At 50.1% G+C, this 24,869-nt stretch overlaps 1 protein-coding gene across 1 annotated transcript in view; it reads left to right on the top strand.

Annotated features, from left to right (window-relative positions):
- Positions 1-14,350, top strand: part of ZC3H6 (zinc finger CCCH-type containing 6) — a 97,373-nt gene extending 83,023 nt beyond the window's left edge. Inside the window, exon 12 of the mRNA XM_067532833.1 lies at positions 11,947-14,350. Coding sequence (XP_067388934.1) covers positions 11,947-13,451 — 1,505 coding nt within the window. The 3' untranslated portion in view covers positions 13,452-14,350. The remainder of the gene's footprint in view (positions 1-11,946) is intronic.
- Positions 14,351-24,869: the final 10,519 nt, after the last annotated feature.

Below are 24,869 nucleotides of genomic sequence, written 5' to 3'. Positions count from 1 at the left end.
GCCTTCAAGCGGTGAACCCAGAAGGAGAGAGAAGGAGATGCTTGAAGACCATCCTGATGGAGTCCATGCTCCGGCCGGACTCCGAACCAACGCGATCCCCTGCGGCACTGAATGTCTCCTCAGTGCGGAGCGCTCCACCGGCACCGGAGTCGTCCTGTCAGCAACCTTCGGTGCCAAGAAAATAGAAGTGGCAGGAAGCCACCCGCAAGGACTCCCCCGCACCGCCAGTCGGGCCGGGGGCCAGTCAGGAGATTCCCCAGTCACGTGCCGTGGAGAGTACTCCGGCACTGGCATCTCCTTGCAGGGAGCCTCCCCTGACTCCTGGGGGTAGGGGAGCACCCCTGCAAGGGCCATCGACGCCAGAGGTGTTTGCTGCGGCACGTGCCCTCCTTGGCAGGCCCACGTCTCCGTCCCCCCCTAGGCCGAGGGCGCAGGGACCGGTGTCTTGGGGTAAATCCGCGCTGGGTGGCCCCGGTGGGTGGTCAAGACAGGTGTCCAGGTTTCCCCCCAGACGGTTGTGGAGGGTAGAGAGTGTGGGTTCCCCTCCCAGCTCCGACTCTGAGTTGTCAAGCTCCTCGACACGGAGGACAGTCTAGAGGCTCACATGCGAGGCGATGCCACTTCAGTTCCGCCTCTCGTGGGGATTGCAGTTCAGGATCTCACACGCAAGCACCGACTCCAGTGTGGCACTGGTCTCAGTCCCCGGCACGCAGCCCGGTGCCCATCCCGGTGCCCGACGACACAGCCAAGCAACGCTGGTCCAAATCCCCGGCACAACTCCCGGCACCGGCAGAGACTCAACGGTATCGGTCCCAATCCCTGGGCCGTAGCCCAGCGAGGATCCTGGTACCGAAGGACTCGGCACCGCGCCACCGGTCAAGATCCTCGGAGCCAGGGAGGAAAGGTCACGGCCGGCACCACTCCCGATCTCCTAGGGGCAAGCGCCTTTGCAAGACCTCAGCGGCAAGGAGGAGATCATATTCCAGCTGCTCCAGCCGCTCACCCCCCCCGCTGGCACCACAGGCGTCGACACCGACAATCCTCCTCGTCATCTCGGAGCAGGGCTGGCTGGGACCACAAATGTCATAGACACCACTCCAGCAGCTCAGGATTCCATGCCCATCGGGAGGCTTCCCAGTTGGCACCGTTGCTGGCACCAGCATGGCCACAAGGGCCCTGGCAGTGGCCCTACTGCGGGCCTTGGGGGGCCCAGTTGGGCCAGGGTATGGTCTCGGTCCAGTCCTCAGTGGCCCAACCAGCACCGCCCCCACCGAGCCAGCTGGACAAGGGCCATTCCTCGGAAGAGGAATCGGACCCTCAGGAGGGTCCCTCCACGGGGCCCCTCCCACAATCCTCCTCGTCTTCCTCTGACGATGCGGCCACCAGGGACCATGGGGCACCCCTGCCTGACTTTAAGGCATACCAGGAACTGCTTAAGAGGCTGGCCAGCAACTTGAACCTGAGCTCAAAGAGCTCTCTTAGGAAGAGGACCCCCTCTTTGGTGTGTCAGGGTCAGCAGGGCCATCCAGAGTCGCCCTGCTAGTGCACGAGAGGGTTTTGAAGCTGGCCGAGGCCCTCTGGCAAACCCCTGCCTTGGTTGGGGTTGCCTACGTTCAAGGGCGCCGAAAAGAAATATTATGTCCCCGCGGAGGGGTTTGAATTTCTCTATAACCACCCTGCTCCAGGGACTCTCGTGGTTGATGCCGCCAACCAACGAGACAGGCAGGGGGCCCAGGGCAATACCGCCAAGAATAAGGATAATAAAAAGCTAGACCTTTTCGGCCGCAAGGTCTATTCTATGGGGGCCCTGCAGCTGAGGATCGCCAACCAGCAGGTGCTCCTTGGCCATTACAACCTGAATCTCTGGTCCTCCTTGCAGAGGTTCATGCAGGGATTGCCACAGGATCAAGCAGTGAACTTCGCTACTGTCATAGAGGAAGGCGCTGCAGTGGCAGGGGAAGCCTTACAAACGGCCAGCAATGCATCAGATGCCGCTAGCAAAGCCATGGCTTTGGGCATTGTGATGCGGCAGTGTTCCTGGCTGCAGTCATCGGGGCTGTCTCAAGGGGTCCAGCAGTCCATCCAGGACCTGCCTTTCGATAGCACTGGCCTCTTCTCTGAAAAGACCGATGACAAACTGCACGCCTTAAAAGACTCCAGGGCTACATTAAGATCGTTAAGGCTCTACACCCCTCAGGCCTCGAGGTGTCAGTCTCGGCCGCAAGCCCAACGCCAGCCCCAGCCTGCCCCTAGGCCGCCTCCCAGACCCACTCAACCCAGGAGGGATCGGGACAGATATAGACCGCCTAACCGGCGTGACCGCCAGGGGTCGTCGGCGGGCCCCCAACAAGGCCCAGCCAAGGAGCATAACAACAAGCGGTGATTTTGATGGTGCGCCCAACGGTGGCACTTTCACCGTCCCACTGTATCTGACCCTACCATTCACCCACAGACTCAGGCCGTACTACACTGAGTGGCAAAACATCACCTCAGACCGCTGGGTCCTCGGTGTAGTCCACAGGGGCTACGCCCTGCAACTCACGGCCTTCCCCCTGGACTCTCCCCCTACCCTGTCCCTCTTCAGGGACCCCTCTCACGAGCAACTCCTCATACAGGAGGTGAACTCTCTCCTCCTTCTCAGAGCTGTGGAAGAGGTTCCTTCACAGGAAAGGGGAAAGAGGTTCTACTCAGGATATTTCCTCATTCCCAAGGCAAAGGGGGGCCTGAGGCCCATATTAGACCTCTGCCGTCTGAACAAATTAATCAGATGCCTCAGGTTCCGTATGGTTTCCCTAGCCTCCATCATTCCCGCTCTGGATCCAGGGTACTGGTATGCTGTCCTCGACTTAAAGGATGCTTATTTTCATATTACTATCCTTCCCGGTCACAGACAGTTTCTCCGGTTTGTGGTAGCTGGCTGCCACTACCAGTTCTCGGCCCTACCCTTCGGCCTCTCATCCACCCCCAGAGTGTTCACAAAATGCATGGTGGTGGTGGCGGCACACCTGCGCTGCAGAGGGGTTCAGATCTTCCTCTACCCGGACGACTGGCTGATTCGGGGCAAGTCCAGGGCCCACGTGAGAAACAGCCTGGCACTCACCTATGCGACATGCACCGAACTGGGGCTGCTCGTCAATGAGCAGAAGTCTACTCTCACCCCGGTGCAGCGCATAACTTCATCGGGGCCACCCTGGATGCCACCCAGGCCAGAGCCTTCTTCCCACAGCCTCGCTTCGAGGCGATGGCTGCTATAATAGACAATTTCCACAGGTCCCCCACGATGACAGCCAGGCATTGCCTTCAGCTGTTGGAACATATGGCAGCCTGGCTTGCCTCAAACTCAGGCTTCTCCAGGCGTGGCTGGCCTTGGTGTATGCGTCAGCCAGGCATTCGTTGACCAGAGTGGTCACGGTTTCCACTCAGGTACTGACCTCCCTGGATTGGTGGAGGGACCCAGGGGAGGTACTGAGGGGTGTTCCCTTCCTAGACTTGTCACCATCAGTAACTCTTATCATGGATGCCTTGGATGTGGGCTGGGGGGCCCACATCAGCAGCGACCTCAGCACCCAGGGGCTCTGGTTGGCACAGGAGAGGTATCTCCACATCAACGTCCGGGAGCTCAGGGCAGTCCGCCTGGCCTGCAAGGTGTTCCTCAGATTCCTGAGGGGCAGGATGGTGCAGGTCCTCACGGACAACACAGCAGCCATGTTTTACATGAACGGGGGTGGGGGGCGCGTGCGCGCGCTCTTCAGCCCTTTGCCAGGAGGCCATTCAACTTTGGGACTTTGCGGTAAGGCATGACTTCCACATATCTGCCTCTCACCTCCCGGGGGTCAGGAACGACAAGGCGGATCACCTCAGCAAGTCGTTTCTACCCCGCCACGACTGGTCACTGCACCTGGAGGTGGTGACTTTCATTTTCCACAAGTTGGGGTGTTCCCCAACTGACCTCGGAGCCCCTCTACACTTTCTTATAAAGACAAGGTGCGACTGAGACCCCATCCGGCCTTCCTGCCTAAGGTGGTGTCCCAGTTTCATTATAATCAGGATATTTTCCTCCCCGTGTTCTTTCCCAAACCGCACGGGTCTGAGGAGGAGCAGAGATGGCACTCGCTGGACATGAGACATGCCCTGGCCTACTATATCGAGCGGACGAGGCCATTCCGGAAATCAAAGCAGCTGTTCGTGGCAGTGGCAGACCGGATGAAGGGCTCACCTGTCTCCACCCAGCACATCTCTGCCTGGTTCACCGCCTGCATCAGGACCTGCTACGAGCAGGCAAAGGTGCCACTTCCAGGAGCAGTTTCAGCACACTCAACCAGAGCCCAGGCCTCGTCAATGGCCTTCCTGGAAAGGGTGCCCCTGCAGGACATCTGCAGGGCAGCGACCTGGTCATGGGTCCACACCTTCACGTCCCAGTACGCCATCGTGCAGCAGATGAGAGGACGTGGGATTCAGCAGGGACGTGCTCATGAGAGTAGCTCGACGCTGACTCCTACCCACCTCCAAGGTATGGCTGTTTAATCACCTATATTAGAATGGATATGAGCAATCACTCGAAGAGAGAAAACAGGGTTACTTACCAGTAACTGTTGTTCTTCGAGATGTGTTGCTCATATCCATTTCAAACCCACCCTCCATCCCCACTGTCGGAGTCGGCAGAAAGGAGGGACTGAGGGCCCACAGGGCCGGCGGCGCCTCATATACCGTGGCATGAGTGCAGCACTCCAGGGGCACCTGAGTCGGCCCTATGGGGCTTGCCAAGGGGAAAAGGTTCCAGGAACTAGTGCATGGCCACGCACTCACCTATATTGGAATGGATATGAGCAACACATCTCGAAGAACAACAGTTACTGGTAAGTAACCCTGATTTTCAGTTACAAGCTGGGGGCTCATCAGTTGGAAGCAACAGAGGAGGAGGCACACCAGGCTTTGTGGGTTGATCACAGGATAATATGAGCCATCAAGGTGATGTGGTTGTGAAAAAGGCAAATCTAATCCTAGGATATATCAAGCAAGGCATTTCTAGTAGAGATGAAGAAGCATTAGTGCCATTGTACAAGAGGTCTTACCAATGCCATTTGGAATACTGTGTACAATTCTGGTCACTCATTTTCCAGTTTGAATTCATCTTTCTTGAACAGGCACAGAGGAGAGCTCCTAGGATGATCAGGGGAATGGATGGCCTATCTTATAAGAGGAGACTGAGGGTATGTCTACACTGTAGTTAAAATCTTTGCAGGGTCCCTGAACCCTGAAGTGTACACTGCAATGTAACACCCCCACAGTCTGAACTCCACAAGCTGAGTCAGCTGACATGGGCCAGCCATGGGTTTTTAACTGCAGAGTAGACAGACCCTGAAAGAGCTTGGCTTGTTTAGTCTGGCAAAAAGAAGGCCGAGAAGGGGATATGATTGCTGTCTATAAATACATTGGGGGCAAACATCAAGGAGGGAGAAAAGCTATTTAAGCTAAAAGACAATGCTGGCACAAGAACAAGTGGGTATAAAGTGGCCATGAACAAATTGAAGCTGGAAATTAGAAGGTTTCTAGGCATCAAAGAGGTAAGGTTATGGAATAATCTCCCAATAGGAGGATGGGGCAAACAACTTAATCAGTTTTATGAGGGAGCTGGACAATTTTATGAGTGTGATTGTTATGGCCATGTCTAAACTATAGAGTTACATCAATTTAAGTTATGCCGACAATTATAAGTTGCTTAAATAACATCGGTTGAACACATCCATACATCGCTCCTTTTGTCGGCTGTGCGCGTCCACAATTGTTACTCTTGCATCGACAAAGAGAGCACTGCATCGTGAGTAGCTATCCCACTGTGCAACTTGCCACACTCTGCCACTGGGAGCTATGGGAATGGATTGCAATGCATCTTGGGGATGTGTTCGCCATCCCATCATGTTGTTCTTTCTGTCCTATGGTTCCATGGGCCTCTCTCTTCATTTCTCACCGTTTTTTAACAGCCCCTGTAAACTGTGCACCCTCCGTCTCTGCCTGACAGCATGGATCATGATCTGCTGATCATTGTGGTGATGAGCGTTATGAACACAATGTGGCTGGTCCTGCAGTATTTCAAGAGCTATGAGACAAAGATTGATGTCTGCCATGGAGACAAATAATTCAAGATTGCTACTGGCATTCATGCAACAATTTGCCACAGTGGACTGCCAGTCCTTGGCTCAAGAAACAAGTACTGAGTGGTGGGATCGCATCGTGATGCATGTATGGGATGACAAGCACTGGCTGCAGAACTGTTGGATGTTCAAATCCACCTTAATGAAATGTCTCCAGAGCTCACACTAGCAATGCTGTGCGAGGACACCAGAATAAGAGCTGCCCTCACTGTGGAAAAACGAATGGTGATCACTTTGTGGAAGCTAGCAACTCCAGAGTGCTACTGGTCAGTCGCAAATCAGTTTGGAGTTGGAAAGTCCACTGTGGGTGTTGCTGTGATGTAAGTGTGCAGGGCTGTTAATCGCCTTCTGCTGTGAAGGATTCTGACTCTCGATAATGTGCAGGAAATAATTGATGGCTTTGAGGCAGTGGGATTCCCTAACTGCAAAAGGGCAATAGATGGAATGCATATTCCAATTTTGGCTCCCAACCATCCTGTGACGGAGTACATCAACTAAGAGAGCTACTTTTAGCTACTCTTGCAGGCGCTGGTGGATCACCAGGGCCATTTCACTTACATCAATGCAGGGTGGTCAAGGAAAGTACATGATGCATGCATCTTTCAAAACACTGGACTCTATAGAAAGCTGCATGCTGGGACTTTCTTTCCAGACTGAAGAGTCCAATGCGGGATGTGGAAATGTCCATTGTGATCCTGGAAGACCCCCACTTACCCCTTGCTCCCGTGGCTCATGAAGCCTTACACCGGGAACCTGGACATCAGCATGAAGTGCTTCAACAACAGGCTCAGCAGGTGCTGAATAATCGTTGGATTCGCGTTTGGGTGATTAAAAGGGTGCTGGTGCTGTCTTTTTGGTCCTCATAGACTTCAGTGAGGAAAATATTCCCCTGGTCATTGCAACCTGTTGCATTCTCCATTATATTTGCAAATCAAAGGGGGAAAAGTTTCCCCAGGGTTGGATTGCATACAAGGGCAATCAGAGGAGTGCAACGAGAGGCTATTCAAATCAGGGAGGCTTTGAAGGAGCATTTTAACAGTGATTCCCAGTAGTGTGTCTTTGTGCAATACATTGGCCAGCCAATGTTTTACTTGCTGCCTTAAATTACTCCTGTAGTGTTTGCTTCCTGAGTGTTAATTGCAAGGAGCAAATATTCCAACCTGTAGCCACTGTGTTTCAGTGTTAGCACTGAGCGGTGTATGTATGTATTTCACAAATAAATACTCATTTAATTTCAAAGACTCAAGTTTACTATAACAGGATCAAACACAAACTTTTGATCAGCCAGGGGACATGACAGTCTAGCAGTTAGGGCTCTCACTGCTTGGTGTAATTCCAGTTTTCATTGGGAAGCCAGTCCCTAAGCATGGAGTGCACGGGTACTGTGAGGAACCAGGAACACGAGGAATGCGATGAGTGGTTTGGGAAGGGCATGGGCCAGAGTTCTGTAGTGGTTGGAAGGATGATCTGGAATGAATGTACTCAGATTGAAGGTTAATAAGGGACTTCAACATCTGTTTGGCCCTCCAGGAGCTTTATTATCCACTCTTGTTCCTGTGTCCTTTCCTAGTTATCCAGCCTGAGTCTCTCATTATTGTCTCCCTCCACGCTCTTGTTTCGCTATGTGCTGCATCTGTTGACTGCAGCACTTTGCAAAACATATCCTCCTTATTCCTCCTGGTTCTGCGCCTTGTCTGTCAGAGACACTCTTTCAGTGTGGAGGAGTGAGTCTTCAGGGGCACATCTGCAAAAGGCAAAGTAAAACAATGAACAGAGACAGTATTGTGAGTGCACTCACAGCCATGAAGCACAAAAGTTACACACACCTATTTCTCACTGTCCTTTGGCCAGCACACAGGTCAGCATGAGTCCCAAATATGGTGAGTTCACAGGGAGGAGGCAGTGGGCAGAGGGAAATGGGCAAGAAGGGACAAAGGATGGTTTGCAAAGGGGGTTACTATAAGCAGCTAGGGAACCTATTCTGAATATTGGTACCCTTTTCTACAGGCAAGGACAGTTGAACCCGGTATCTCACTCCTAAGGGTAAGCCAGCATGCAAGGGTGCATCTCCTGCATGTGTATGGCTTCTGAGCGGCTCCATATGCCGCTCTGGTCCCTACAGAAATAATTGCCGGGTGGCGTGGCAAAATTTCCTACAGCAGGGGAGAAACAAGGGAACTCTCCCAAGGAACCTTCAGCAGAGGATTGCAGAATACCTACAGGAAAGTTTCCTAGAGATCTCTATGGAGGATTCCCAGGACATCCCCATGTACATTAACAAACTTTTCCACCGTGGCCCTGCTGCATAGATGGACAGGCTCTGGTCTTAATTTCTGTCCCTTATCCCTCCTGTACCATATAACAAAGTACATGAGAGCTCAGTCTCCATGCAGTATCAAAGCAAAATGAGCTTTCACTAAAACTCCCCTCTCCTTCATCCTGTGCTCCAGAGCCGGAGTGCTAGGACTGGTTAGACCACTCTGAAGTGGAAAAGAGGTCCTGACTCGCCATGCCACTGGATGACCCTGCTGTGTGCTCCACATCAGCCTCCAGCTCCACTTCCTCGTCCACCACTTCATCATCAGGGTTGAGTTCTCTGGCTGCTGCCTCCAGTCCCCCCAAAGTATCCACGGGGCTCTTGGCGGTGAAGATGGGGTCGCCACCGAGGATGGCATGCAGCTCCTTATAGAAGCAGCATGTCTTCAGCACTGCACAAGAGCAACGGTTGCCCTCCTTTGCCTTCTAGTATGCCTACCACAGCTCCTTGTTTTTAGCATGGCACTGCTAAGTCCTTCTCATGCTCCTTCTCTTTCATGTTACTTGCAATCAGCCTGTAAATATCAAAATTTCTATGGCTATGCAAAGCTGCAACTGCGCAGCCTCCTCTCTACATATACTCAGCAGAGCCAACAGCTCCGGTGTGCTTCATGCAGGAGAGCATCTGATGCATACTGCCAGCATAATCAGCTGGGTAGACGTTGTGTGAACTGTGCATGGTGAGCAAACAGGAAGAAGAATTTCAAATTTCCCAGGCATTTAAATAGGGGAGGGGCGCATATCTGTGTATCTTCAAGGCAGCAGAGTTCAAGCCGCTGAACAGACCGATCGTGATGGGCATTGTGGGACACCTCCTGGAGCAACATAAATTAGGGCAACATAACCAAGTGCAGTATCTACACTGACGCTGCATTGCTCTAAGTATGTTGCAAAACGTTCTGTGCCGCTCATCGAATTGGTTTTATTTTGTCAGCATAGCAGGAGAGTTATATTGGCTGGAGGAGCATTTCAGTGCGTACACCTCCACTGTTTTGTTGACGAAAGTGGACTTTTCTCAACAAAACTCTGTAGGATAGACAAGGCCTAAGAAGGAGTTTCTTGTGATGTTGGGGGACAGAACTTAGCAGCGCTGGGGCTCACGCCTGGTTTATGTCATGTGTTCCTAAAAGCTCATGCATCAGGGCTTCAGACAGCCATCTGCAGGGGTCAGGAAGGGGTTCTCCCTCCCAGTATATTTTGAGGGGGAAGGTTTGGTCTCGTCTCCTTTCTCGGAAGCATCAGAGAATGCCACCATTGGAGATGGGACACTAGGCAGGATGGACCAGTGCTCTGAGGTGGCACCAAGCATTCAGGTATTTGGCTGGTAGGTTCTTGCTCATATGCTCAGGGTCTAGCTGATTGCCATATGTGAGGTGAGGAAGAACCCAAACTCAGGGGTCCTTACTTACAAGTCCATTGCCCAGCGGATAGTCCACTATTAGCCAAACAACAGATTAGCAAAGTCAGAGTTTATTCTTTACGTAAAGAAGGTGGTCCCTTCAGATGTAAGGGGCGACAACTTAACATAAAATCCTAACAGCTTTTATAGCTTCACACAAACAGGTCTTTATACGTCACAGTTTCCATGGTCATACATACTAAAAAAACTACTTATCTAGGAATTTTCTTAGCTCAGTATTTTCAACTTTCCGTATCCAAGTTACAAAGTCTTTCTCTGCATTCCATTCCTGCTGGTGTCTAGGTTCCATAACTATCTTGTTAACCCTTAACATTCTAAGATTTAAACTTCTGCTAGAAAGGCACTTTCAATCTCAGGCTTTTGCAGCCATTTCTATTGATCAGTTCTGATAAGAAACAGAGACCCCATCTTCTTTTCCCTTCACAGAGGTCAGGAAGGTATTTTCCCCCAGGTCAGATGGGCAGTGACCTTGGGGATTTTTTCACTTTCCTCTGCAGAGTGTTGATGCTGTCATTTTACAGGGATTATCTGGATATAGCTCACTTAATCATTTCCCTGCTATTGCAGGTGCCTTGGGAATTGTTGCACCTCAGGACCTCATATTGTTTCTCTGTGGCACATAATAGTCTAGTCTCCTATGGGCTATAATCTTTTGATCTAATTTCAGGTGCTAGGTGGTGTTGGTGGCCTGTGATCTACAGCAGGTCAGATTAAAAATGATCTGGTGGTCTCTTCTGGCCCTAAACTCTGACTCTTGCTTCCCTGAAGGGAGGGCAGATTACCTGCTTCTGTTAAAGAAGGATCGGTACAGCTGCTACCTGGGAAACCATCAGCAGATGCTGACAAATTGGCCAGCTACCACTCTGTGTCCTGTCTTACATTTTTGTTTAAGATTATTAGAAAGGTTGTGGCAGGCTCCTAATATCTAGTGATCTCAGACCTCCATGATAATCTGGGTACGATCTTGGGTCTAGGACATAGACCGCATTGGTAGATTATCTCTTCCTGGCAATGGATGAAGATAGTGTTTATGCTGGCATTAAATCTATCAGCTGTCTTCAGGGCTGTTGATCATGAAGTGTTGCTGACTAACCTGCAAATCACAGGAGTGGCAGATGGGCTGCTTTAGAGTGACTCAGTTCTTTCTGTAGAGCATCCTCAGAAGGCAGTAGTAGGAAACTGCTCCTCCTTTCTTAGGGTGCTTATACATGGAGTTCCACACGATTCCATTTTGTCCTACCTATTGTTTAATGTTTATATGGAGCTATAAGATTTAGTAAGGGAACATGGGCTATGGTGCTTTCAGTATACAAATACAACTCCACTTTGCCTTGAGTTCATCTGACTGGACCAAAACAGCCAGTGGTCTTATTCAGTGTCTGGGTGAGACTGGGCCATGGATTGAGAGTCAGTTGGTTGAAACTTAATCCAGATATGACTGAGGCAATGTTGATTGGCTGGGAGATCAGGCTACAATTAGAGGGCTTCCCATTAACTGCAGTAGTGGTTGATAATTTGTCCTCTATAATCAAATAGTGTTTAAATACCTTCCCTTATCTCCCATTCTCTCCTGTTTTCTCCCTGAATCCCTTACATTTTGGGTTGCAAATATCAAAGGGAAATAGAGCAGCAGTTCAGCATTTCCACTTTACCATTTAAGACTGCAGCAAGCAGTATCTTCCACCCTCAACCAACAATAAAGGTCATTTGCATCAGGACTTGTGTTTAAAAATACATTTTTAATAAATTTAAGTTAAACAGAATTGTTGACAGGAAAAGTTATTTTCTCACAAAAGTATTGGGAGAGGTGTACAAGAGAAGAGAATGCAGCAATTGAGTGTTTAGTCTCTCAAGTTATTATAACTAGTATTTTTTGCTCACTTTCACTAATTAAACTGATATATGTGATTCTAACTTATAGTTGCTATTATCTTATTTCGCTAAGTCTTAACGTCAGACAAAAGCCAGTTATTAAGAAATTATACTTAGTTCAGAAAATGCAAAGTCTGTTGTATCGACAGTGATAATTTGTTTGACCGATTTTTGTTTTTCATTTAGATGATAACGTAAACTGGTATTCCAGTAGTGAAGAGGAAGAGGGAAGCAGTGTTAAATCAATATTAAAAACCTTAAAGAAACAAACTGAGAATATTAGGAATCGGCAACAACATTCCACAGAACAACATATGGTTATTATTCCTACTGACCCAAGACTTGCTAAAGAAAAAGGCACAGGAAACCAGGCTGTTGATCCAAGACTGAGGTCCACTCCAAGATCAAATACTAGGAAACCCACTGAGTCATCATCTTTTGACCCAAGGCTTGCACGGGATCCCAGAATGTTAAAGGTTAATGAAAGTGGTCTTGCAGGCTCATCTGTTGGTGGAACAAAGTTAAATTTACATCATGCACACACTGGAGTTAAGGTCAAACAAAAAGGAATGGATGATGATGAAGAGGATACAGAACGAGAATTGAGAGAGCGAGCTTTTCTCATTCCTTTGGAACCTTTACCTGGTGTAACGTTAAGGGATCCAAGATCTCAGCTTAGACAGTTTAGCCACATTAAAATGGATATTATCCTGACCAAACCAAACTTTGCTAAACATATTGTATGGGCTCCTGAAGACCTACTTCCAATACCCTTGCCTAAACCTGATCCAGTGTCTTCAATTAATTTACCTCTTCCTCCACTTATAGCTGACCAGAGGCTAAATAAATTACGTAATTTAAAAAGTGATCCCCATCCAAATGCAGTGCCAGCTGACCCCAGACTGGCAGCAAAAGCAAAAAATAATGTAACAAGCAGAAGTGGCTATTTGGATCAATCTGCAGATTTGCATGCTAGTAGTTCAAGCAAATTAGGAGATCCTCGCTTACAAAAAAATGTTGATCCCAGACTCCACAGACTATCAAGTACAGATACTCACCAGGGAATCACAAAGGATTCTCATCCTCCAAAATTTGACCCTCGTCTAGCCAAATCTGGTATTGGTTCATCACAGTCCTCAGAAGCTGTAATTTGTAAATCTGACCCGGACGTTCTGCCTCCTTATGCACCCAAACTATCATCAGCGAGTGTTAGATTGGGAACTCCAAGCTCGATACTTAGTGGAATTAGTTTGTATGATCCAAGAGACCACAGTTCATCTTCATTAGACCCAGCTCCAGTTAATTCAGGAGAGAATGGAGAGAACCAGAAAAAAAGTATTTTGAAAAACACTAGCAAAAATGAATCCACTCTGTCAGAAGACATGTTGCCACAGAAGTCTCTCCCAAATATGGAAAAAAGTACAGAAGGATCAGCAGAGGCCAATTCAGAAAAAGCAAACAACATCAATAAATCTCAGGCTAAGCACTCCAGTACTGCACCAGCAGTGCATAATCTTCCTATCCAAGCTTTATCAGGATTGATCAGACCACAGTATAGTGATCCAAGGCAAGTTAGACAGCCTGGACAGGTAAATCAAATGCAAGATAACGATCCAAGTGGGGAATCTGATGATAAGTCACTAAAAGATGTTTTCAAGACTTTTGATCCAACTGCTTCACCATTTTGTTAGCAATTGATTTATTAAGTCTTTTTACTGTTGTGAATATTGCAGTTTTCTGCCGTTTTGTAACTGGTTTACCTATTTGCTTTATTTATTTTTAAATTATAATTATCAACACTTTTCAGCTGCTAATCTCAGAACCACATGCAGTTTCACAGTATGCTATAGTGTTTGCAAAGCTGTGGTATTTTCTATATTATACTTTTCCAATTTCAGGGAGACTAATAATTGACATGTAGAAAAGACCCTTTATCATGTTAGATCTGATAAAAGCACTTTCATTGTAAATAAGTCATTAAGAATTCAACTTGGAAGAGCTGTATATGTGTAAGCTGTCTCTTTCATAATCAACAGATATGATTGCCACTTTTGTATGATTGTATAGATTCAAGCAATATGATGTACATTACTGTGATAGAAACTAAGACAAGGATTGTCTTATTTATCAAGCCAAACCTATTAACTGATATATACATAAATGAAGTGAAAGGAAAATGTTGATCCTCCTTTTCAGAGCAGTTGATGTGTAAGGCATTGTTTTTATTCATGCAGTCAATATTCTTAGTGTAAAAGATACCTATCACATATTGAGGAGTTAAAATGTCATATCTTTTTAAAGTATTTTATTCTATACTGTATATAGAAGAAATTGTGAAGTACATAACTAGAAGAACATTACTGTTAAAGTGGAGAATACTTAAGTTGTCTAATACAAAAAAGTTTATTTAATTTTTCATTCATACACAGTTCTGAATTAGTGCGATAGCTTTCATTTTGGTGTTCATGTATTTCAATGTATTTTTGTATTCAGCTGCTTAATTTGTATTGCTTTTTTGTATTGATGTAACTGCAGTACTTGTATTCATTGTGTCTTTATGACATTTTTAACAAAAAATTAAAAAAGGATACTATCAAAGTTTGGTAGTCACTGTTAAATTGATACGCCTGCCAAAATACCAGATAGTTAAATACAGGGAAAACAGTAATGGAACAAGTCTGAAGCAGTGGTGATGATTAGACTTGCAGTATTATACTCAACTGACACAAGAACTTGCGTCCCAATCCTGCAGTCCTTTTGTAGGCAAAACTCTCATTAGCTCCAAAGGGTGTGTTAGCTGAGTCCTGGCTTCAGAGTCAAATCTTTAGTAAGAGAAGAGAGAGGGTTGGGTTTTTTTGTGAGGTGGGGTTGGGTTTGTTTATATAAACTAAAAATATCCGGATGGCTATGCACGACACATTCCATATGGAGTGTCGGCAGTGTCATGACTCTTCTTTGACCACTCATGGTGTAGCTTGCTCAGATCACAGCTCTCCTCACTGTCTTTTGCTCCTCTTTTTGGGCTGTTTTTATATATAGTTCAGTTGTTATGTAGCTAGTTAGATTGTTTTTTGTTCTGTTTAAAAACTAGATTTTGATGCCTTCTCTGCTGCAGTTATTGTGGCTCCAGCCTTCTTGGGTTACTCCCTTTCATTATATCCCCTCTTCGTTGGACTTTTTTTTTCTTTTCCATTTTGTGAATTTCCATTGAGTTCCATTTTGTCATGGGTAGTGTCATGGCTGAAGCAGCACCTTAATGTTGGTCACAGGTGACCATTGTAAGTGTCTGTTGTGCCCGTGTGAAAGCAATATTCCAGACAGGTTCTATATCTATCGTACCTTCATGAACAAAACCTGGAAGAATCAGGAAGACAATCTGATGAGAAATATTACATATGTGCTATGTAGTGGAGTTAACATTGCTTATGGGAACTCCACTTTTCAATTTGACTTTCTGATTAATTTCTGAATCAAATGCTGTATGAATAAAGTAGCACTATTCAAAATCAATATGGCGCACATTAAATGGATTAAAAGCTGGCTTGCTCGTAGATCTGGAAAAAAAAAGTTATTTCAGAGTTATCAATTAGTGGAATCCTACATGACCCAGTGCTGTGCCATATCTAATGATCTGGAAAAAAGATAAATAATACAAACTAATAAAGTTTGCAGATGACACAAAGATTGGTGGGGTTGTTAAAAATAATTACTTTTACAGGTGAGTGACCTGGAGTGCTTGCTAAGCTCAGCATAGTACAGCCAAATGCAAGGCTTTACATCTAGCAACAAAGAATACAGGTCACATCACCAGATGGGGACTGTATTCTTGAAAGTTATTATTCTGAAAAGGATTTATGGATTATTGTAGATAACCAACTGAATGTGAACTTGCAGTGTGATGCTATAGCAAAATGGGCTAACACTATACTTAGAGAATATCTAGCAGGAATAGGGAGGTGATATTACCTCTGTGTATAACATTAATGAAACCATTACTAGAGTACTGTGTCCAGCTCTAGTGCCCGCAGTTTTAAAAAGATGTTAAAAAACTAGTGAGGGTTCAGAGAAGAGCTTCCAGAATGATTTGAGGATAACAACCCTAAAGTGAGAGATTTTTAAGAACCCGGGCCTATTTAACTTACCAAACTTACCATGGCTGTAAATACCTACACAGGGAAAAGGTATCGGATGGTTCTTCAATACCAGATAAAGGAATATCAAGAGCCAATGGCTCAAATTTTAAGTTGGCAAAGTTCAAACTGGAAATAAGATACAAATGTTTTTAATGGCAAGTGTAACTAACCATCAAAACAGCTTGCCTAAGGATGTGGTGGATTTGCCATCACTTGAGGTCTTTAAATTAGCTGATCAGATTTGTGTTTAAAATATAGATAGAGATATATGATTGAATTGTGGGTTTTGTGACAAAAGCATGAACTTTGCTACTCTCCTAGGGGATGACCTAATAAAGATTTTCAGATTTGGGGCCACTGCCAACTCATCAGGTTGGCTTTGGCAGCCATTTTAACAACATTGTCATAATTGGCAAATAATTTTGTTCTCTCTTCGAGTGATTGCTCATATGCATTCCAATGTAGGTGTGTGCGTGCCCCGTGCACAGATTCCCGGAACTTTTTTCCCTAGCAAGCCCCGCATGGCCAGCTCAGGCGCCCCCTGGAGTGCCGCGCTCATGTCGCGGTATAAAGGGCGCTGCTGGCTGCGCGGGTCCCCAGTTCCTTCTTTCCGCCTGTGACGGTTACTGGAACTATCGCCTCTTGCTGTGTGCAAGTAGCTCATTCCCTAGTTGTTTGACTGTTTTCAAAGTTTCTTGTTATAGTAGTAGTTATAGAGTTCGTTAGTTCATAGTTGTAGTGATAAGTTAGAACCCCGGACGGGGTCCTCTTCTGCTCGGAGTCATGCCGGGGTCCACAGGCTTTAAGAACTGTGTCTTGTGTACTAAAGCCTTTCCTATTAGTGACCCGCATGACCGCTGTCTCCGGTGCCTTGGAGAAGAACACCGTCGAGACAAATGTAAGATTTGTAAGTCCTTTAAGCCTCGGACCCAGAAAGAACGAGACGCGAGGCTAAAGGCGATTCTAATGGAGTCGGCGCTCCGTCCGGCTTCCAAGCCGTCCCGGTCTCCGTCGGCACCGAGTGTGTCGTCGGTGCGGAGCGCCCCCCCACCAGCACCGCTTTCGGCACCGCCGCGGGCCTCTAAAGTGGCCAAGAAGACGGCATGGCCTTCGGCCGCACCCAAGATCTCCCTCCGGCCCGCGCAGGGTGGAGGGAGTACGGAGACGCCCCAGCCAAGCGCCGTTGAGATTACTCCGGCACCGGGGTCTCCGCGCGGGCTGCCTCCCCCGACTCCTGGTAGTGGGGGAGTGCACCTGCAAGGGCCGTCGACGCCGGAGGCGTTTACTGCGGCACGAGCCCTCATGGCCTTGCCCACGCCTCCGTCCCCCCCTCGGCCGAGGGACAAGGGACCCGCGTCTCGGGGCAAACCCGCGCTGGGTGGTCCCGGTGGTTGGAGACGCTCCCAATCTAAGTCTCCTGCCAGACGGTCACGGGAGGTGGAGAGCGTCGGCTCCCCTCCGAGCTCCGACTCCAGGTCGTCGAGCGACTCGGCACCGCGGCACCGTGGGCGGTCCCGAGTCCGTCGCCGCAGATCCAGCTCCGATTTGAGCGGGGACCGGGATTCGGGCTCACGATCTACGGTGCGGAGCCCGTCCCGGCACCGATCGAGGTCACTGTCGGTCGTTTCGAGAGGCAGCGACTCACATCTGGCGGCACCGCTGATCCCGGCACCGACGCCTGCTTCGGCACTGTTGCCGGCTCCGGCGGCACCGGTGCAACCGGCACCGATGATGGCATGCAGCCGGCACCGATGATGGCAGTTAACGGCACCGGTGATGGCACCGGCACCGAACTTGGGACGGCGGGACTCCCCTCAGCGTCACCATCGTCAGCACCGCTCTCGGTCTCGAGGGGGCAAGCGGCATCGCAAGTCCTCTCGCCGCAGGGGCAGATCGGGTGCGTCGTCGTCGTTGTCCCCGTCCTCCTCTCATCGCCGGCACCGCAGACGTCGGCACCGGTCCACGTCGTCCTCATCGGACCGCTCCACGCGTCGGCGGCATAAGCGACGCACGGGGGGCTCTGGTGACATGAAGGCGGTGCGGCTGCATCAGCCTTCCCTGCAGGCCGCGGGGTGGGCCCAGGGACCTTGGCAGTGGCCGTATTGGGGACCCTGGAATGCCTCTATGCCCCAGGGCTCGGTGTCACTCCACTCAGTGGTGGCCCCCCCAGTCCCTCCGGCCCCTAAGGTTCATGAGCAGGGTTCGGAGGACTCGGACCCTGGGGAGGGACCCTCTTCCGCAACCCTACCCTTCTCTTCCTCATCGTCACCGGATGAGGCAGCAGCAAGGGACCGTAAAGGGCCCCTGTTTGACTTCAGGGCCCACCAAGACCTCCTCAAGAGGGCTGCTGAGAACTTGGGCATGGAGTTTAAGCTCATGTCTGAGGAGGAGGACTCCCTCTTTGGGCCCTCGGGCTCCCTGGGACCCTCCCGGGCGACCTTGCCAGTGCATGACAATGTCATGAAGATAGCGAGGAAGCTTTGGCAGACCCCTTCCTCCCTGCCCTCCACCTCCAAGGGGGTGGAACAAAAGTATTATGTCCCCAAGGAACCTTTCGAATTTTTGTACAGCCACCCTGCGCCCAGTTCTCTGGTGGTTGATGCGGCCAACCAGAGGGACCGTCAGGGGGTCAGGGTAGCACCCCTAAGGACAAGGAGGGCCGTAAGCTGGACTTGTTCGGGAGGAAGATCTACTCTACTGCGGCGCTGCAGTTTAGAGTAGCGAACCACCAGGCCCTGTTTGGGAAGTACAATAAGAACCTGTGGGCCTCGATGCAGAGGTTTGCTTCCCAGCTGCCCCCTGACCAGGAGGCGGATTTTTCCACGGTTCTGCATGAGGGATCTGCGGTGGCTACCGCTGCGCTGCAGGCGGCTAGCGACGCGGCGGACACAGCCAGTAGGGCAATGGCCTCGGCGGTGGTGATGCGCCGCTGCTCGTGGCTTCAAGCCTCTGGCCTCACTCAAGAGGTTCAGCAGGCTATCCAGGACTTGCCGTTTGATGGCCTGGGTCTGTTCTTGGAAAAGACAGACGACAAGCTCCACGCCCTCAAGGACTCTGGGGCCACCCTGAAGTCTTTGGGGTTGTATACTCCTCAGGCCTCCAGGCAGCAGTCCAGACCGCAGGCCCAAGGGCAACCACCGCCCCCGCCCAGGCCGGCTCCTCGACCACCCCAGCAGAGGAGGGGTCGTGAGCGCTACCGCGGTCCCAGCAGGGGAGGCCGCCAGGGGTCCTCTGCGAGGGGCCAGCAGGGGCCTGCAAAAGGGGGTAATCAGACTAATAAACATTTTTGACCCAGAGCAGGAGGGTAGTACTCTTCCTTCTCTCTGGGATCCTGGTCGGCCGTTTGGGGACAGGCTTCGCCCTTTCCTTTCAGAATGGGAAGCCATCACTACGGACCGCTGGGTCCTGGAGGTGATTGCTAAGGGGTACGCCCTCCAGCTTACAACCTCCCCTCCCAACACCCCCCAAGGCTGTCCCCCATTGGGGATCCGGCCTCGGTTCAACTCCTGGTGCAGGAGATTGGGTCGCTCCTCACGTTGGGGGCAGTGGAGGAAGTCCCACTGGCCGAGGAGGGCAGGGGCTTTTATTCTAAGTATTTCTTAATCCCCAAGGCGAAGGGAGGCCTTAGGCCCATTCTGGACCTCCGTGGCCTAAATAGGTATATTAGGCGAGTGAAGTTTCGTATGGTCTCTCTCGCCACAATCATTCCGGTCCTTGACCCAGGGGATTGGTATGCCGCCCTTGACTTGAAGGATGCATACTTCCACATCTCAATATTACCGGCCCATAGGCGGTTTTTGAGGTTTGTGGTAGCGGGACGCCATTATCAGTTTCGATCCCTACCCTTTGGGCTCTCCTCAGCACCTAGGGTTTTTACTAAGTGCATGGCTGTGGTGGTAGCCCACCTGCACCGTAAAGGTGTTCAAGTCTTCCCCTACCTGGATGACTGGTTAATCAGGGGGAGGTCGAGTGCCCATGTGAGACATAGTCTGTTCCTCACACGCGACTTGTGTGATAGACTGGGGCTGATTATCAATGAGCAAAAGTCCACACTCACTCCGGTACAATGTATTGAGTTTATTGGAGCCAGGCTAGATGCAGTACAAGCCAGAGCCTTCCTGCCTCAAGCAAGATTTGAGGCGATGGCAGCCATAATATCGGATCTCCACTTGTCCCCCATGACGACAGCCAGGCACTGCCTGCAGCTGTTGGGACATATGGCGGCTTCTACATATGTAGTGAGACTGGCCCGATTGAGGCTTAGACCCCTCCAGGCGTGGTTGACTTCGGTGTATGTACCACACAGGCATTCTCTAACTAGAGTGGTCCTGGTTCCCCCACAGGTGCTGTCGTCCCTCGATTGGTGGAGGGACCCCAGGGAAGTGATGATGGGCGTCCCCTTCAGAGAGTCCGCCCCATCTGTGACGCTCATCACAGACGCATCCGATCGGGGTTGGGGAGCCCACATCTCTCACGATCAGGGCACCCAAGGGCTTTGGTCTCTGGAGGAAAGAGCTCTGCACATCAATGTGCGCGAGCTCAGAGCGGTCCGGTTGGCCTGCAAGGCCTTTCTCCCCTTCCTCAGGGGCAGAGAGGTCCAAGTCCTTACGGACAATACGGCAGCCATGTTCTACATGAACAGGCGGGGGGGGCACGCTCCTCGGCACTTTGCCAGGAAGCCATTCACCTCTGGAACTTCGTGGTGAGACACGGTTTTCATTTATCTGCCTCTCACCTCCCGGGGGTACGAAACAGCGAGGCGGACCGCCTCAGCAGGATTTTTTCTCCCCGCCACGAATGGTCCTTACACCAGGACATAGTGGCTTCCCTTTTCCAACGGTGGGGTACTCCCCGTCTGGACCTGTTCGCTACAGCGGAGAACAGGAAATGCCCGAGGTTTTGCTCGCTCAGGGGTCGCGAGCCGGGCTCTCTGTCCGATGCCTTTTTGGTTCCCTGGACAGGGGAGTTAATGTATGTTTTTCCCCCTGTCCCGCTCCTGCCCCAAGTCCTCCTAAAAATCAAGAGGGACAGGGCGGACGTTATCCTGATTGCCCCAGCGTGGCCGAGGCAGCATTGGTACAGCATGCTGCTCGACCTCTCCATCACCGAACCGATTCCGCTACCCAGACGGTGCGACCTGATCTCCCAGGACCATGGGAGATTGTTGCACCCCGACCTGGCCTCCCTCCACCTCACCGCCTGGAGACTTTGTGGCTGACGGAGGGAGAGAGAGCCTGTTCCATGCAGGTTCAACAGGTCCTCCTGGGCAGCAGGAAGCCGTCCACGCAAGTAACATACAAAGCTAAGTGGCGGAGGTTTTCGGGGTGGGCAGAAGCGAGAGGGTTACACCCTAGCATCTCCCCTATTCAGGCCATCTTGGAGTACTTACTGCAGCTTAAACTGCAGGGCCTGGCTTTGGCCTCCCTCAAGGTCCACCTAGCAGCCATCTCGGCCTTCTACCAACCCATGGAGGGCCGCTCCCTGTTTTCTCACCCTATGTCGGTGAGGTTCCTTAAGGGGGTGGAGAGGACTTTCCCTCAGGTGCGGGACCCGGTGCCACCCTGGGACCTCAACTTGGTCCTTAACGGGCTGATGGGTCACCCATTCGAGCCCTTGGCTACATGCTCCCTTCTACTCTTGTCATGGAAGGTGGCCTTCCTAGTGGCTATCACCTCGGCCAGAAGGGTCTCCGAACTGAGGGCGTTAACCTCGGAGCCCCCTACACGGTTTTTTATAAGGATAAGGTCCGGCTGAGGCCCCACCTGGCTTTTATGCCTAAGGTGGTGTCTCAGTTCCACTGTAACCAGGACATTTTCCTTCCTGTGTTCTTCCCAAAACCCCATGGGTCGGAGGAGGAAAGGAGGGGACATTCGCTGGACGTCAGGCGAGCCTTGGCCTTCTATCTCGAGAGGACCAAGCCTTTCCGGAAGTCGACACAGCTCTTCGTAGCTGTGGCGGATAGGATGAAGGGCTTGCCTGTCTCCACCCAGCGCATCTCCAAGTGGATTACTACCTGCATTAAAGCATGCTATGAGCAGGCAGGAGTTCCCCTCCCAGGGCCGGTGAGAGCGCACTCCACTAGGGCCCAGGCCTCTTCCGCAGCCTTTCTAGAGAGGGTTCCCCTGCAGGACATCTGCAGGGCAGCGACCTGGTCGTCAGTCCATACGTTCACGTCGCATTACGCCATCGTGGAACAAGCGAGGAAAGACGCAGGGTTCGGCAGAGCCGTGCTGTCTAGAGCAGGTCACCGATAACTCCTACCCTCCTCCAAGGTACGGCTACGCAATCACCTACATTGGAATGCATATGAGCAATCACTCGAAGAGAGAAAACAAGGTTACTTACCAGTAACTGTTGTTCTTCGAGATGTGTTGCTCATATCCATTCCAAACCCACCCCCTCCCCACTGTCGGAGTTGGCAGAAAGAAGGGACTGGGGACCCGCGCAGCCAGCAGCGCCCTTTATACCGCGACATGAGCGCGGCACTCCAGGGGGCGCCTGAGCTGGCCATGCGGGGCTTGCTAGGGAAAAAAGTTCCGGGAATCTGTGCACGGGGCGCGCACACACCTACATTGGAATGGATATGAGCAACACATCTCAAAGAACAACAGTTACTGGTAAGTAACCTTGTTTTTTATAGTTGGACATACAAGGAATGTATTCTTGGTTTTGATTTTGATTCTCAGTGTGGTCTTGGCAGAATTTAATCACATTTCTCTTGTTTTTTTCAGATGCTACATTGATTATGTGAAAGCTGCTTGGTGATTGGATAATATTAATTGTACACAGTAGCAAAAGATATTGGATTATTGTTGGCTATTACTAGTGCTTCAAACATGTTAAAGAGATAAACGCTTGCCCAAGAGCCTGCTTCATCAACAGAGATGTTGCATGCCTGGGGCAAGTATGTGCTATGCCAGAAAAACACAGATGTGGAGTTGATGTGCAGCAGAATCAAAAAGAGAGCATGCTGGATCTGGCTGTTAAACTCTAGAAGACAATATCAGACATTTCCATAAGCTAAATGCACTTCCCATATTGAGAACGTGGTCATTGGAGGGACCACACTGAGAATGCTTAATCAGGGCAAACAGCAAAGAATAGGGCAGACGATCCCTAAAACTTGTGGTTTAGTCTAATAATTAGATTCACCAAGCCAGTACCAAAACAGCTTCTGCAATAGCTTACTGGTTACCAAGAAGCTAAAATATGGTTCTCCTTAAGTAATCCAGATTTTGGTTCCCACCCAGACACCCAATTCTGATATGGTGAGGATTACTTAAAATTTTATTCACCACATGTACAGTTCTACCAATCCCAAGAGATCAGACACATTAACCCCACCAGGTCAGTGAATGTTTCAGATCTTACCCAAATACACACTTACAGCCAATTCTGAGATTTAAGATTTATTTTAAAAGAGAAGTTATTATGGTTAAAAAATCATTATATATACAGATATGAATAAAGTTCTTAGATCAGTTTCATAGCAGAGATGGTGAGCTGCTGATTTGTAGAAGTCCTTCCAGGATCAGTTCAATAGGTTAAAGTCCAATAGAGAGTCCATGTGCAGAGTGTGTTCAAATTCTTCCATGAGAAGGAGCTGGGTAATCCAGGTGGACCTGGACACCTCAGTCTTGGGACTTAAACATCCCCTGACAAAGTTTAAGCAGATCGAAATAAAAAGGATCAGGCCCTAGAGCAGCGGTTCTCAACATGCAGCCCCCAGGCCCTTGCAGCCCAATTAGCACAAAGCTGCGGCTCAGCTATGTGCTAAAAAAAAATTCAGTTTGCTGTTCCCGGGTCCTGGCAAGGGAAGAGGCTGGCTGAGGGGGAGACAGCATCACGGAGCCTTGCTGGAGCACTCCCACAGCAGGGAAGGCGAAGCAGTCCCCTGTGGTGGGGGAGGAGCTCAGCTGGCAGCCTGCTGGTTCTTCAAGTGCTTGCTCATGTCCATTCCATTGTAGGTGTGTGCGCACCTTCGTGCATGGTTACTGGAACTTTTTTCCTTTTAGCAGTTCCCGTAGGGCTGGCTCCGGCGTCCCCTAGAGCCCCATGCACATGCCATAGTATATAAGGCGCTGCTGGCCCCTCAGTTCCTTCTAGCTGCCAACTCCAGCAGTGGGGACGGGGTGGGTCGTGGAATGGTCATGAGCAACATATCTCAACAACAGTTACAAGGTAAGTAACCGTCTTCTTCGAGTGCTTGCTCATGTCCGTTCCATTGCAGGTGACTCATAAGCAATGCATTGGAGGTGGGCCGGAGTTACAGATGAACTGCCTGCAGCACTGCTATGCCGAAGCCCACGTCGTCCCACGCCTGCTGGACGGTGGCTTAGTGGGATCTGAAGGTGTGAACAGACAACCAGGTAGCGGCCCTGCAGTTGTCTCACATAGGCACTCTCTCTAGGAAGGCTGTAGACGCAGCTTGAGCTCTGGTTGAGTGGGCTATAATCATCCCTGGAAGTCGCACCTTCGCCTGCTCATAGCAGAACTCGATGCAGGAAGTTATCCACGATGAGATTCGCTGGGCGGAGACAGGTGAGTGTTTCATCCAATCAGCCACCGCGATGAAGAGTTGTGTAGATCTCCGGAACGGTCTCATGCACTCGATGTAGAATGCCAACGCCCATCTGACGTCTAGTGTGTGCCATCTCCTCTCCTCCTCCAAACAGTTTGGGAAAAAACACAGGGAGAAAAATGTCTTGGTTATAATGAAATTGGGAAACTACCTTAGGCAGGAAGGCTAGATGCAGCCGCAACTGAATTTTGTCTTTATAGAACACAATATAAGGAGGCTTCGAGGTCAGCGCCCTAATCTCGGAGACCCTTCTTTCTGAGGTAATGGCCACCAGGAAGGCCACCTTCCATGACAGCAGCAGTAAAGGGCATGTAACCATGGGCTCGAAGGGGGGCCCCATGAGCCACAAGAGGACCCGGTTGAGCTCCTGGGGAGGCACCTGGTCACGGACCTGT

The sequence above is a fragment of the Emydura macquarii genome, unplaced genomic scaffold (genome assembly GCF_026122565.2).
Source record: "Emydura macquarii macquarii isolate MOO-44397 ecotype Brisbane River unplaced genomic scaffold, CSIRO-AGI_Emac_v2 contig_3305, whole genome shotgun sequence".
Taxonomy (NCBI): Eukaryota; Metazoa; Chordata; order Testudines; family Chelidae; genus Emydura; species Emydura macquarii.
This window is presented reverse-complemented; position numbering and strand designations above follow the sequence as displayed.